The sequence below is a fragment of the Momordica charantia genome, unplaced genomic scaffold (assembly GCF_013281855.1).
Source record: "Momordica charantia cultivar OHB3-1 unplaced genomic scaffold, Mcharantia_2.0 BLBB01000158.1, whole genome shotgun sequence".
Lineage (NCBI taxonomy): Eukaryota > Viridiplantae > Streptophyta > Magnoliopsida > Cucurbitales > Cucurbitaceae > Momordica > Momordica charantia.
The window spans coordinates 4294-18440 of record NW_028275314.1 but is presented as its reverse complement, the minus strand read 5'-3'; the positions used below and the strand labels follow the sequence as shown (position 1 = coordinate 18440).

Below are 14147 nucleotides of genomic sequence, written 5' to 3'. Positions count from 1 at the left end.
CTCTCCAACAAGATGAAATAGAAGCTATAGTGATGGAAAAGAAGAGAATATTTACACCAAGTAATAGTTAAAGAAACCATAGCATCAAAAAACCTAACAAAATCTCCTTTTCAATAAAGATTCTCTTATTCCTTTCAATACAAGTACTCCAAGAAAAAGACCGCGACAAAGTTCATCCAAAGAAGCTTCTTTTCCTTCTTCAACGAGTGGCCATGGGAGAAGAGTAGGGTCATGGAAGAGCTGTAGACCACCCAAAAGCTTACAAGGATGCCTCCCAAAAAACTGCTGCAAAGTCACAATATAGGAAGATGTGGCATTTTACAGAGCTTGTAAATATATAGCAGAGTTTGTAATTATATCTCCCTTTTGGTTTCATCTTTCTTTTTATTTAGTTTTTGTTGTTCTTTCATTCAACTCAATGAAAGTCTGGTTTCTCATAAACTGAAAAAGGGCAAGTAATTATATCTCTCTTCCTTTGCGAATTGGAGCAGCTGGAACTTCTGCCATCATTCATGATGGTTAACTCCAAAATAGCTTTCAATCTTCATGGTATAAATAACAATGAAGGGCCCATGACATGATTGTTATCATATTTTTTAACCCTTTACTTCAGAATTCTATTCTTCCAACTTAATTGAAACCATACTTATCCAAAAAAGAAAAAAAAAATTGAAACCATACTTGAACATGCTCGTTAATCTTGTTGGAAATTTGACCTTCTGAACTAGTTGTGTGATCATTTTATTGTTCTGTTAATCAAAATTTGTAGGGGATCTGGGAAATGTTTTGGGTGGTAGGATATAAGTTGTGTGATGTGATATTAGAAATGGATATGAGAAGCCTTGGGAAGTGGGGAGGTTACATTTCTCTTGGAACTCTGCTGTATTTTGTTCTTTCAATTATGACATTACAGATTTTGCCATTGATAGTACACCTAGTCCGAAAGAGAGCATGTCGTTGATAAGAAATATCGGTCTTAGGAGTTAACAGCACTCGTTGAAGAACACATGAAACGATATCACCTTCGTCTGGTGCCGTATAATCAATATCATCAACAATTTCCTCACTGCTGTCCTCTTGTAGGACATCCTCTTCGACCATATTGATTATCTTGCGGTGCGGACATTCATTGGATAAATGACCGGTTTGTCCACACCTAAAACATTTCCCTAATGTAGGGCGATGGTATATATTGCCCTGTTTCTTTCCTGTCACCAAATCAGTGTGGTTAGACTTGACTAAATCAGTGTCCAGAGTTTTACCTTTTGTTGTAGTAACGGCATGGTTGGGAGAGGAAATGTTGTCACCCGTCGAAGTAGGCTTCTTGGAAGTTCCACCTTGTTCCCAATTGGTCCTTCGGGTGTACTGTTTTTTAGATCTATTTCCCACTTGTTCTTCAATTGTTGTGGCCGTAGAGATGGCCTCATTTAAATAACCTATTGGTTGGAGGGCGATCTATTCCTTAATATCCGAACGTAGTCCCCCAATGAATCTTGCCACAAGATGTTGTTGTCCTTCCAACAGATTTGTTCGAGCTCCCAAGCGGTGAAATTCTTCAGAATAGTCAGCAATCGATCTGGATCCCTACCTACAATTTTGATACTGATTATATAAAATTTGTTCAAAATTAACAGGAAGGAAGCGTTCCCGCATGAGTTTCTTCATGCGTTCCCAACTTCGAATGGGTTTTTTACCATAACGATGTCTATTAATTTCCAGCTGATCCCACCACGCCGAAGCTCCACCTTTGAGTTTTAATGCTACAAGTCTTACTTTCTTATGTTCAAGTGTTCCCATGTAACCAAAAAAATTTTCGACATTCTTTACCCAATCAAGAAACCCTTCAATATCCATTTTACCATTAAGCATAGGTAGATCAATTTTCATCTTGTATTCATTACTATCTTGGTTTCTATGTGGGTTAGGATATCTACCAAACCAGTCACCTTCAAAGGCAAGTAGTTCTTCCTCCTCCTCGCTGGAAGAATCCGCATTGAACTCAGTCCGCCGCTGAAACAAAGGATTCTGATTCAGTTCTTGATTGAAATGTCGTGGTTCTTGGAGGTTTCTTGGACCCAAACGGATTGTTTGTGGTCTTCTTGGTGGATCGGCTTGCTGTTCTTGCTGAAATAAATGTCTTCGATCCTCCCTCTGTACTTCTTGATCCAATCTTTCTTGTTGTCCCGTGGTGCGTCGGACCGGGGATCGTTCCACACTTAAAGCATCAAGTTTCTCATGTATAATCTCCAAGATGTGTTTAATCTCGCCAACATCCTATTGGATGGCTTTCACCTCCCCTTCAACCGACAGCAAGCGTTCGGCTGACGATCGTGGCGAGAGAATGGAGGGCTGCTCCATTTCTTTGTTGATGAGGGAAGAGTCATCGGTGATCGACTTTTTTCCCGCCATTTGGTGCCCAGAAATTTGGGTGCTCTGATACCAACTTGATGTACAAACACAATGGTTTCTTGAAGAGAATGAAAGATATCTTTTATTAAGAGATCAGCCTCTATTTATAGAGTTTGGCTAACAACTCACAAAACAGTAAAAACTAGTTACTGTGTAGTAACTAATAACTAAATAAAGAACAAAGCTTGAAAGCTACATCTTAAAGGAAAACCTTAAAATAACAACTAAAACACTACATCACTACCAATGGTGGGTTGAGGAGCTTTCAAGGGTTTTGAAAATGGAGAACATTGCTACATTGGTGGGAGGGATGGGCTAATTGCTATGTAGAAAGGAGCCGAAGCTATCTCGCTTATTAATTAGAGGTAATAAGGGTGCATGAGTTTTTAATGGGGACAACTAACCCTGTGTTCATGAGTGCGTTCCAGTTGGAGCTTTTGAAGTTACAAGGGACTAGTCTCAAGTGAAGCACCATGTTTGCAACTTGGATGGACAATATGAGGTAGGTAATAGATGTTTGTAGACATACTTGAGATGCTTTGCTTCTAAGAAACCAAAGACATTAAATGAGTGACTCAGGTAGAATATTGATAAAACACCTTATACCATGTCATCACTAAAATCACTCCCTCGAAATTGATATATGGCAAGCCACCACCACTACCTTTGATCTGATATGAGTAGTCCTCTATAGATCAGTTGTTGCAAGAACAAGGCACAGTTGTCAGTGACCTTAAACTTAAGCTGCCAACAAGGCCCAAGAGATTCTGACAAGCATTGAAGGGGTGCAACCTATCAAGTTGAGGACATGGTTTGCCTCAAGCTACACTCGTACTACAAGTCTTCGTTGGTAGCCCAATGGAACAAGAAGTTGGCCCCTCAGTCAGATGGAGCTCCTTTTAGGTGTTAGAACGAGTGGTGAGATTGCTGACAAGCTACAATTGCTGTCCTTGATGGAATATATCCTGTTTTTCATATTTTTTAACTTCTTACATATAGGACTGGTTTCCGAGGTCAGAAAACTGACTGGTTTTTTTTTTGGGTTTTTGTTTTTTCGCTTAAAACTCCTCATCTGCCTCATCTCTTAAAAAAATTAGCATCTCTAAAACTCCTCATCTGCCTTCTATTTCGTGCCCTTATTTTTTCTTCCTTTTTTTGGATAAGAAACGGATGTATAACGATTTGATTATATAAGATAAGAAACGAATATATTAACACAATATAAAAGAAACAACCTAAAGGTGGGGATGGAAAGACCCACTCCCAAATCTCTAACATTAAGGCCTTCCAATCTTGAAGGATAAAAGATAAGTTGTAATTACAGAAAAAATTTCTTCTGTTTAGGGCACCATAAAGATGTAGTAAGCTGTGCCTTTTTCCCCTCCTTAAAAGCACTTACTGCATTTGACCAAAAAACACTGTAATAGAATGTGTAGGGATGTGCAAATGTTTTTGGACAGAAAAGGGTATGATTGAAGATTGAAGTCGTAGGAAGTGGGGAGGGTGTAAACCTCTTGAAAGTCTGCTGTATTTTGTACTTCCTTTCTTGTGGGTAATATGGGATCCTATATTTCTTCTGTGAGCTCTGTTACAAACACAATTTTATACTGGATTAGAATTGGGTTAAAAATGTTTTAAGTGCTCTTTATCTTAGATCTCTGTGTATACGTGGATGTTATTTGGCATTGTCAGCATGCATTGCATTTTAAGGTGTCCAAGAAATTTGCATATTAGTGCAAGTCTTTGTATATATTTTGATGAAAGAAAGGTTTCATTAATATGTGTTTCCATCATTATGAGAACACGTTTTAGAGTAGAGCATGTATCATTGAGGTGAATGTGGCTGATTTTAATGTCTTTATGACAGCTGTGTACATTCTGGTTTTGAGATCAATAATTATTAGCCATATATTTTATGATTCTATTGTAGGTTCGGTGAAGAAGGCTGTATCTATGTTGGGAATACTACATTATCGTGTGAAATCCAAGGATGCGGGGATGGTATCAGAGGATCTTAGAGCACCCTATAATGTGTCGAATGATATTTTGAACCCTTTTAGAGTTCTTTCTCTTTTTAAAAGGATGACAGATGAGGTATACATTGATAGTATTTAGGATCTTCTTTATATTAACGCACTCATCAATGACACTTATTTCTCTTCATATATATCAATGAAAAGTTGTTTCCTGTTAAAAAAAACTCACTAATGTCACTTGCTTCGATCGTTGTGGCCATTGAAATGAGTTGTGTATTGCATAACTTCTCTAGGTGTGACGCATATTATTTTCCTTTTACTTTCATTGCATTCCATTTTTATTTTCATGACATCCTCCTTTGTGCAGGACTGTGAGTTACTCTTTCTATCAGATAGGCCTGATAATCTCATCATTACTAACGTTGCAGTGCCTCCTATAGCTATCCGTCCTTCTGTAATTATGGATGGTTCACAAAGGTTCTTTTTCTTTCCTTCCCTTCCTTCACATATATTGAACCACAATGAAATTCAAGTTTTTGATTGTATATTTTTTTAAGACATCATATTGTCATTTGTAAACCATCTCAAGGTGGCATTTATAAATGGTTTTTAAAAATTTTCTTTTTCCTGTTGCAGCAATGAAAATGATATAACTGAGAGGTTAAAACGAATCATCCAACAGAATGCAAGTGTTAGCCAAGAGTTATCAACATCAAACTCACTACCTAAATGCCTGGTACATTGTGGACTTTGGTGTTTTTATTTTAAATGATTATATATGTGTGTGTGTGTGTGTGTGTGTATAATTTTTTCATTATTTTGCATTTCTTTTGGATAATAAAGATTGCTTTGGTTAGAATAGTCTTTTGTGGAGCTTCTTCAATATAATAAAGCGGAAGGTTGGATAAGACAAGACTTACAAAGTGTCAAGCGACCTCCTCTCGAGAGTTGAAACCGTTTCCACCTATCCAACCTTTTTTCAATTTTCTCCACAATAGTGCTCCAAAAAGCAACTGATCTCGGATTTCCTCCCAAGGGAAGCCCTAAATACGAGAATGGAAGGGAAGCAATCTGACAATTCAAGGAATCTGCAATCTGACAAACTTTTCCAGATTGTATATTAATGCCACATATTGCTGATTTCTCCCAATTTAACAGAAAAACCAAACATATTTTCATAAACTTTGATTAGCCTGAATGAGATTATCCAACATACCATCATCATCTTTACAGAAGAGGATATCATCTGCAAATTGCACGTGGGGAATGTGACTCTTATCCTTTCCAACCAAAAAGCCTTCAAAGAATTATCCCATGTGAATACTGTCCAAGATGCTATGAAAACATCCCCAACTAGGAGAAAGAGGATCACCTTGCCTCAAACCCCTAGAGGCCAAAATACGACCCTTAGGTCTACCATTAATAAATATGGAGAACTTAGTTCCTCTTACAGAGCCACTGATCCATCTACGCCATTTCTTCCCAAACTGTTTTTGTGTAAGCACATCTTCTAAAAAGGCCCAATCAACCTTATCAAATGCCTTTACAAGGTCTAGCTTTAACAACCAACCACTACTCTTCCGAGCCTTATAATCCTCCACTGCTTCATTGGCTAACAAGATCAGGTCAAGAATATTCCTACCTTCAATGAAGGCGCTTTGATTAATTGAGATTGTAGAAGGCATAACCTTCTTAAGACGCTCTACTAGAACTTTGGCCAGCCCCAGTAGCTTATAAATAGAAGAACAAAGGCTTATTGGCCTAAAGTCCCGAATCTTTGATACCTTTGCCTTTTTTGGAACAAGGCAAATGAAGTTCTCCTTAAGGCAAGCATTAATGTGGCCGTTTATATGAAATTGCTTGAATAACCGGACAAAAATCAGCTTTCTGTGACTGCCAAAACCAAATATAAAATTCTGAGGTAAATCCATCAGGACCCGGTGCTTTGTTTTTGCCAAGATCATCTAATGCCAATTGCCAACCTTATTTCTGATTCTTCAAAGCAACGTTCCAGCCATACCCGATCAAATGAGGAAATGGGTCGCCAATTAATCCTTCTTGGAGAAAATCTGGGACCACTGTTTGCAGAATATAACCTTTCGAAAAAGGTAAAAATTTCTTCTTCTATATCTTTCTGATTGACTAACGTTTGACCGTACTCATTAATCAACTCGAAAATAACCGATTTTCGCTTGCGAGCTGCTAAATATTTGTGGAAGAAGCTAGAATTTTCATCTCTCTCCTTCAGCCATTGAATCTTGTTTTTTTGGAACAAATTCCTTTCGGAATCCACATATAGCATCAGCAGATCCACTTGGAGATCACTCCTCTTTTTAGCTTCCTCATTAGATAATCCAGTCTTCCTCTTTGGAATCCAAAGAAGAAATTTGCTGGAGAATTCTTGTTTATGACTCCTTTTTACTTTTTTCATTCTGCAAGTACCAACTTCGAAGCAAAGACTTTAGATTTCTCAGCTTAGAATTCAGAGAATAACCTGCCCAACCATAGGATTGATCATTAGCTAAGTTAGATTCAATCATACTGGGCATTGAAAGATGAGGAGATTTTGGAGCTTTCGGAGCTTCTTTCTTGCATTTCTTCAGTTACTATTTCAGAAAATGATGATGTTCGTTGTTGGAGTTTGGAAAAGTCGGGCCTCTTCTCCGTTTCTTCTCTGTGCAAGTCTGAAAGAGCTGATTTGCGGGTTTCAAAAGCTCTTCTACTCTCTCTTTGGAGTTCGGGCAGCCCAAAACAAGTTAATATGTTAATTTGGATTCTATTATATGGCAAAGTCAATACAGCAGATATTTTGCAGAGAAAGTCTCCAAAGCTGGCTTTACAGCCATCCATTTGCTTTTTATGTGCAGAAAATGAAGAAAGCTTAAATCATGTCTTCTTTTTCTGCCCATATGCTGCTGTTTGTTGGAATCTTTTTCTCCAGATGTTCCAATTAGTATGGGTGTGGGATCGTGAGGCTGCTAATAATATTTTTCAGATTCTACATGGCGTTGGGTTGGCACCTAAAGCTAATCTACTTTGGATTAATGGATTTAAGGCTATCATCTCAGAATTATGGTTTGGGAGAAATCAAAGGATTTTTGAAGATTCTTGTCGCCCGCCATTGGAATGCTTCAACATTGCCAAATTCAAAGCTTCTCAATGGTGTGCTCTTTCTGATCTGTTCTCTTCGTATTCCCCTAGTATGATTTGTATGAATTGGGAGGCCTTTATTTCTCCTTTGTAGTCTTGTCTTATGTTTTATTTTCTATTTCTTGCTTTCTCTATCACTCCTTCGGGAGTTTGTATCTTTGAACAATTTTGTTCCTTTTCATATATCAATGAAAAGTTCGTATCTTGTTAAAAAAAAAATACAATCTTTGTTAGACAGCCACAAATTAAAGAACTGAAAGGGATTGGACCCCATTGGAAATCACCAGCCTCCAAAATAATAGGAAAATGATCTGAAGTGGTTCTTTCAGCACGAGACGCCTTGGAGTTGGAAAAAACGCTCTCTCAACCATTGGAGAACATGAATCTGTCCAATAAGGAATGATTGGACTCGAGACCAGGCTTAGACCAAGTGTACTTGCCCTTGGCTAAAGGGATTAACACCAAATCTAGCTTGTGAATCAAATTATTAAACCTCTTCATTGCTTTAGATGATCTAAATTATTAAACCTCTTCATTGCTTTAGATGATCTGGTACAGGATGACCTTTCAGAAGGCCACCAGATTGTGTTGAAATCGCCACCAATACACCAACATTTTTCAGATAGCGTCGAAATATCATGGAGTTATTGAAAGAAAAACTTCCTTTCCTTGTAATCTGTCGGACCATAAACGAACCTGAGCCAAATATTGTCAATACTAGAAAAGGAAATAAGAACTGATAGAGAATACCCCCTTGATGACTTCTTTTACACTAATCCGGCCTTCATTCCACATTATTAGAATTCCTCCAGACTTTCCAAGTGCATCAATGGTTGACCAACCTATATCTTTAGAACTCCATAGAGATTTAATCAAAGATGGATCAAACGGTTGAATTTTTGTTTCTTGTAGGCATACCACATCCAGGCTGTGGTTCTGGACAAATTTCTTAATTTTCAACCTTTTTTCATCCTTGCACAGCCCCCTGATATTCCATGATACAATCTTCATTGTGAGTGAGAGATAGGAATTAAATTGATACCCACCTCTTTAAAGAAAGGAGGAATTAAGACCTACTTTTCGTTTCCATTGTCTTCTACAAACAATTTTTGCAAGTCTACCTCAAAATACTGCTCGCATAAAACTTCATCTGGAGTGACGATGGAGTTAGCAACTGGTGATGAATCCGGATTACTAATGCTGAGATCTGATTCATCGTCGCCAAGAGATTCATCAGAAGAGGCAGTCAGGGAAGTTATTATTTTGGTAGAGTTGATCAGTCCATGTGTTAAGGAGGAAGGCAGATGATCACAAGGTTGCATTTTGGAACCCGAAGCGTTTCCTGAGGGAGGACACTCTCTTTCTTCATTGAATGCAGAAATTAAGTTTGTTCTTACTTCTTCAGCCATGACTATATCATTAATAGCCACCTTTTCCCCCCAACTTCTTGAATAAAAGAATGGTAGAGGATCCACACGACCGTTTGGCTTCCTTGCTTCAATGGGAAATGAGGACCCTTTAATTAATCTCAGCGGCTCACCTGTACTTTCATTACAACCTGAGTCTCTTGAAATTCTGCCATTATTATCCAGCCGGCAAGGAGGGTATGACTTTTGCTCTCTCTCTTTTTAAACTTCGCCATTAATGTCCAGCTGGCCTAGGGAGTGTGAATGTCGGCTGTCTTTATTTGGAAAATTAACCAAATCGGGTACTTCTTGAGCCAAGAAGTTCAACTTTGTATTTGAGTAGATATCAAAACCGTTCGGAAGGGACCTTTCAAGTTCCATAACCGTTTGAAATCTGGCACAATCCAGAGGATTCGATAATGACTCAAAATCAAACAAAGAATCCCTAGAACGGAGGTGATTTGAAGGGTTACAATCCGAAATACGAACTGTAAATGGCCCAAGCTTCTTATGACTTATCTTCACCACTACTGGTAAAAAACCACATCGATTCTAATCAACTCGAATTACCACTTTAGAGGCATCCAAAAGATTCAACGTTTTAGTTGATATTTCAACTAACCCACCACAATACTTTCCAATTGCTTCAAAGCATTCTCTATCCCAGAAAATCAGGGGAAGATCATGAATTGTAATCCAACCTCCATAACTTCTGATAAACTCCTTTCTACAATGACATTATGGATTCCATAACTCAATCTTAATTCGGAATTCACCAACAGAAGCCCATTTTCCAGATAACTCTTTTGAATTTAACAATCTGGAATTACTAAACTTGAGTAAAGCTTTATCTTCCATGAAAGGATTGAGAACGCATGGCTGAGAATATTTTTCTTTCAAAGCCAAAGCTATCTTGGACCATTAATCATGGGCACAACATCTGGGTACTACCATTAAATTATTCCAATCAAGATCAATTACTTCCGTTTCCTTTTGAATCCAATACTTAGACATCAAGTTCTCAGAAGTCGGCTTATGAGCAAACCGACGAAAAGGCATTTCACCAGCTACTGGAACCTCAACGAAATTGCTAGCTTTGGGATTAGAATTAGTGGCCGTACGACTCAATGGAGGCATTTTTTCCGTTTAACTGCCTGTGCATAGGACAGAGGATTTCCATCTTCCTTCATCCGAAGCTGTTTTTTAGCCGGAGCAATGATCTCTTCCACTTTCGAGTTTCTGAAAATCGAAACTTCCTTGATCTGTCTCTCTGCATTTCTAGTTGAAAAATTTCGAAGCATGGTCCAGAAGTCCTTCCATCCCATCTTATCAGAACAAGCCGGAATCATAATAATCTGGCAACCACCAGTAAACGACCATAAAGTCCAAGTGATATACCACGATTGCTTAATTCTCGTCTCATGAATTTGACAGGTTCCATATGCAGAACGACCCTTAAAAGAATAATATGCTGAAACCGGTTTCTGAACTACTACTGCCATATGATTTTCGAGCCATAAAAACTGTGAAGGATGAGGCTGTAATGCTTCCTTCCTAATAACATCCTCTATCCAAATATAATCACTTTCCGCCCAAGTACAGAAGTACTTTCCTTCAATATGACAATTGCTGACTTCCATGGAGCTTTGCTTCAGAACACCATTAAACACGGCCATCGGAAAGAAGAGTGGGAGGGGCTGAGGGAGGAAGAAGGAGGGAGAGAGGCAGGCGGAAAGCGAGGAGAGAGAAGAGAGAGAAGAGAGGGTTGAGTAAAATACCTTTTATACAATAGAGTACAATTTTCAGTAATAAGACAGATTATTTTTCCGGATTACCTGGATCCATTTAGATTCCTTCCAAATCCATCCAGAGACCATTAGATCTAAATTTTTGTATATGACACTATCCAAGATCGTCATGAAGCTGAAAAAATAATGAAGCGGGGACTGGTTGCTGAGTAACTTCCATCATGTGATTTTCAAACCATAAGAATTGTGAAGAGTGCAGAGTGATCAAAACTTTTCTTTCCACATCTTCTAACATGTCATTTTCACATGTCCATGTCAAATACAGAAAAAGGAACCATCAAATACAACAATTGCTAATTTCCATTATAAATGAAATCGGATAGAATTCGTGCAATGAGACTAAGATCGAACTAGGGACAGGCTAATTCGGAAACCTTTACCAAAGAAGAATCCGAAGGGAAGGAAATGAGAGGAAGAGAGAGGAGAGAGAACAGAGCATACCTTGAATTTAGCAATGTCATTTTATGTCATTACTTCATTTTCATTTATCAATGAAAAGTTTGTTTCTTGTTAAAAAAATGAGTTCCAATTGGCATAGATTTGTGACAAGCTATAATCACAAAAATATTTGTGAAGTAAGCACCAATTCGAAGGGTGTAAGCTAACAATATCCCAAAAATCCTCCCTTGAAGCATCCACACCCTGAAAAATTATCGTATTTCTTTCAAACCAAATTCTCCACAAGAGGCCCAGCCACTGCATTGATCCAACCACTGTATTTATTTCAGAACAACCACTGCATTGTTTCAAAATTTTTAAAATTGAAATATTTGTTTCTGCCCACCCTCAGATTAAGATTGAGTTTAAGTCCTTGTTTAATTGTTGGATTTAAATTTGTTTAAATTTCTCCTTTTAGATATTTACTATTTGTTGTCTTAATATGGTTAGGTTAAAAATAAAATTTCTTATTGTTCAAATATAATTAAGTTAGGAGACATCAAGGGTTTTGGTATTAAGCTCACCAGAAGGTTCGAACTTGAGACCTATAAGCCATCAAGAGACTCCAAGCCATTGCCTATCGGGCTGCCTTTTTTGGGGGCACTACTTCTGTTATTTTAGTTTGACTAACATAAAAAAATACATTTTCAAGGTTATTATAAAATTACGAAGATAAAAATTAAATACCATATATTTATGCTATTTTAATATGACCAAGTTCAAAATGAATACATGCTTAAAAAAAAAATCGAAAAATGAATGTGGTATACTTTTGTTTCTTTGAATTTCACTAATTTGAAAATCAATTTTTTTTTTTTGGGAAAGAATAGCGTTTTGATTCCTGAATTTTGAGTTTAATTTCTATTTGGTTCTTAGGCTTCAACATTTTATAGTTTTATATGTAAAGTTTCAATAATGTTCATTTTTAGTCCTTGAGATAACAGAATCGTTGGGAACCCTAACCAATGCTGATAAGGTCCATCTAATATTAATTTATATTACATTTTATGCTTATGTGGCAAAAAATAGTTTTGTAATATTTTATGGGTGATGTAGCAAAAAAATTTAAACAAAAAATTTGTTATTAATGAGTGACATGAAAAAAATCTCTCTCAAATGTATTTTTATATTTATCCATTTTTGACTATTTATTTTACTATTGAATGAAGAGTAATATTGTAGATAATTATGTGAACAATATACTTATGCTTCATTTCATGTGGGTTTTTATTATTATTATTATTTTTGTCTAGGAATCTTGGGATATGCTTCAAAGTGAAGTTGCACAACTAATAAATAGTGATGTTCGCGGTATACCATTTACAATGCAAGTTAGCAAACCGTTGGCTGGTTTTGTTCAGCGTCTGAAAGGGAAGCAAGGGCGGTTTAGAGGAAATTTATGTGGGAAGCGTGTTGAGTACACTGGTAGAACTGTTATATCGCCTGATCCTAATTTAAAAATTACGGAGGTGAGGACACTGTGCTTAAGTCGATTATGTTTGGAGTATTTAATAATATTGCATTGACTTATTTTACCTCATGCTCTTTGTTTGCTACATCTAGGTTGCAGTTCCCATACACATGGCTCGAATTCTAACTTATCCTGAACGAGTTACTAGTCACAATATAGAGAAGTTGAGACAATGTGTTAGCAATGGTCCCGATAAATATCCTGGTGCAAGGATGCTTAGGCATCTTGATGGTTCTATGAGGTTAAAAATTTTATCATAATCCTGTTACACAAACTTTGTTATTAATTTGTTGCCTTGGATGTTCAGTGTTTTCTTACTTTCATTGTAGGTCGTTGATGATTTCTGGTAGAAAGCGCCTTGCTGATGAATTGAAATATGGTGAAATAGTTGAACGTCATCTTGAAGATGGAGATATTGTTCTTTTCAACAGACAGCCTAGTCTACATCGAATGTCTATCATGTGTCATAGGGTGATTAAACTGTCTTTCTGAGATGTTTTTGACTGAACTTTTATATTTACTTCTTGTGGCATTAGATTTTAGCATGTAATTGGTGCAGGTGAGAGTTATGCCTTGGAGAACATTGAGATTCAATGAATCTGTTTGCAATCCATATAATGCTGATTTTGATGGCGATGAGATGAATATGCATGTTCCACAAACAGAGGAGGCTCGCACGGAGGCAATTTTGTTGATGGGGGTAAATTCGAATGGAAATCACTATCACTTTTATTTACTTAATGTGGGAATTAATTGTGTTATCCAAGTCAGTGTTCTTATGCCCTTTAGATTCTCTTCACTGCTGCTGTTGTATTTATAATAGCAACAATAACATTCGTCGACTGTTGTTGATGTTGTGAAACATTGAATTACATGTAGGATTGATAAATTTTTAAGTTATGGGATCGGTGACTGTAAAACGATTATTCATTAGGGTTCTTATATCATGTATTAAATTTTGTAAAATTGGATTGTTAAGATTTTAGGCCTTAATGGTCAACTGGGAACCTTCATGTAACATCTGGGTCTTGCTTTGTACCCTTTTTTTAATAGGAGCAGAGAAAAGCTTGCATAAGTAAAAAGCCAAACTTTACAAGAGGGGGAGATGAAATATCCCCTGGACTAAAGGGTTACAAAAATGAATCCCAATTGGTAGAGATATGTTACATGAAGCTTTTTGAGAGAAGAACTTTTCTTATTATTCTGAATACAATAGAATGAAAATATATACAAGAGTACCTTCAATCAAAAGACTAGAAATTAGGTATCAATCTAGATCTACAAGGAAAACCTAAATTACATAGTATACAAGGAAATAAATTTGAAGTAATTTCTCCTAAATTTCAACTTGACTTTCTACACTACCCCTCAAGCTGGATGATATATGCTCGTCATTCCAAGTTTCGAAATCAATCAAATAAGCTTGGTTCGATGCAATGCCTTAGTTAATATATCAGCTGCTTGTTGTTGGGAGGACACATATCTTAGG

At 37.0% G+C, this 14147-nt stretch overlaps 1 protein-coding gene across 1 annotated transcript in view; it reads left to right on the top strand.

Moving 5' to 3' along the window:
* Positions 1 to 13624, top strand: part of LOC111025743 (DNA-directed RNA polymerase III subunit 1) — a 28234-nt gene extending 14610 nt beyond the window's left edge. The window contains exons 6-12 of the mRNA XM_088118450.1: positions 4340 to 4503; positions 4753 to 4862; positions 5022 to 5121; positions 12441 to 12656; positions 12751 to 12899; positions 12988 to 13129; positions 13218 to 13624. Coding sequence (XP_087974576.1) covers positions 4340 to 4503; positions 4753 to 4862; positions 5022 to 5121; positions 12441 to 12656; positions 12751 to 12899; positions 12988 to 13129; positions 13218 to 13478 — 1142 coding nt within the window. The 3' untranslated portion in view covers positions 13479 to 13624. The remainder of the gene's footprint in view (positions 1 to 4339; positions 4504 to 4752; positions 4863 to 5021; positions 5122 to 12440; positions 12657 to 12750; positions 12900 to 12987; positions 13130 to 13217) is intronic.
* Positions 13625 to 14147: the final 523 nt, after the last annotated feature.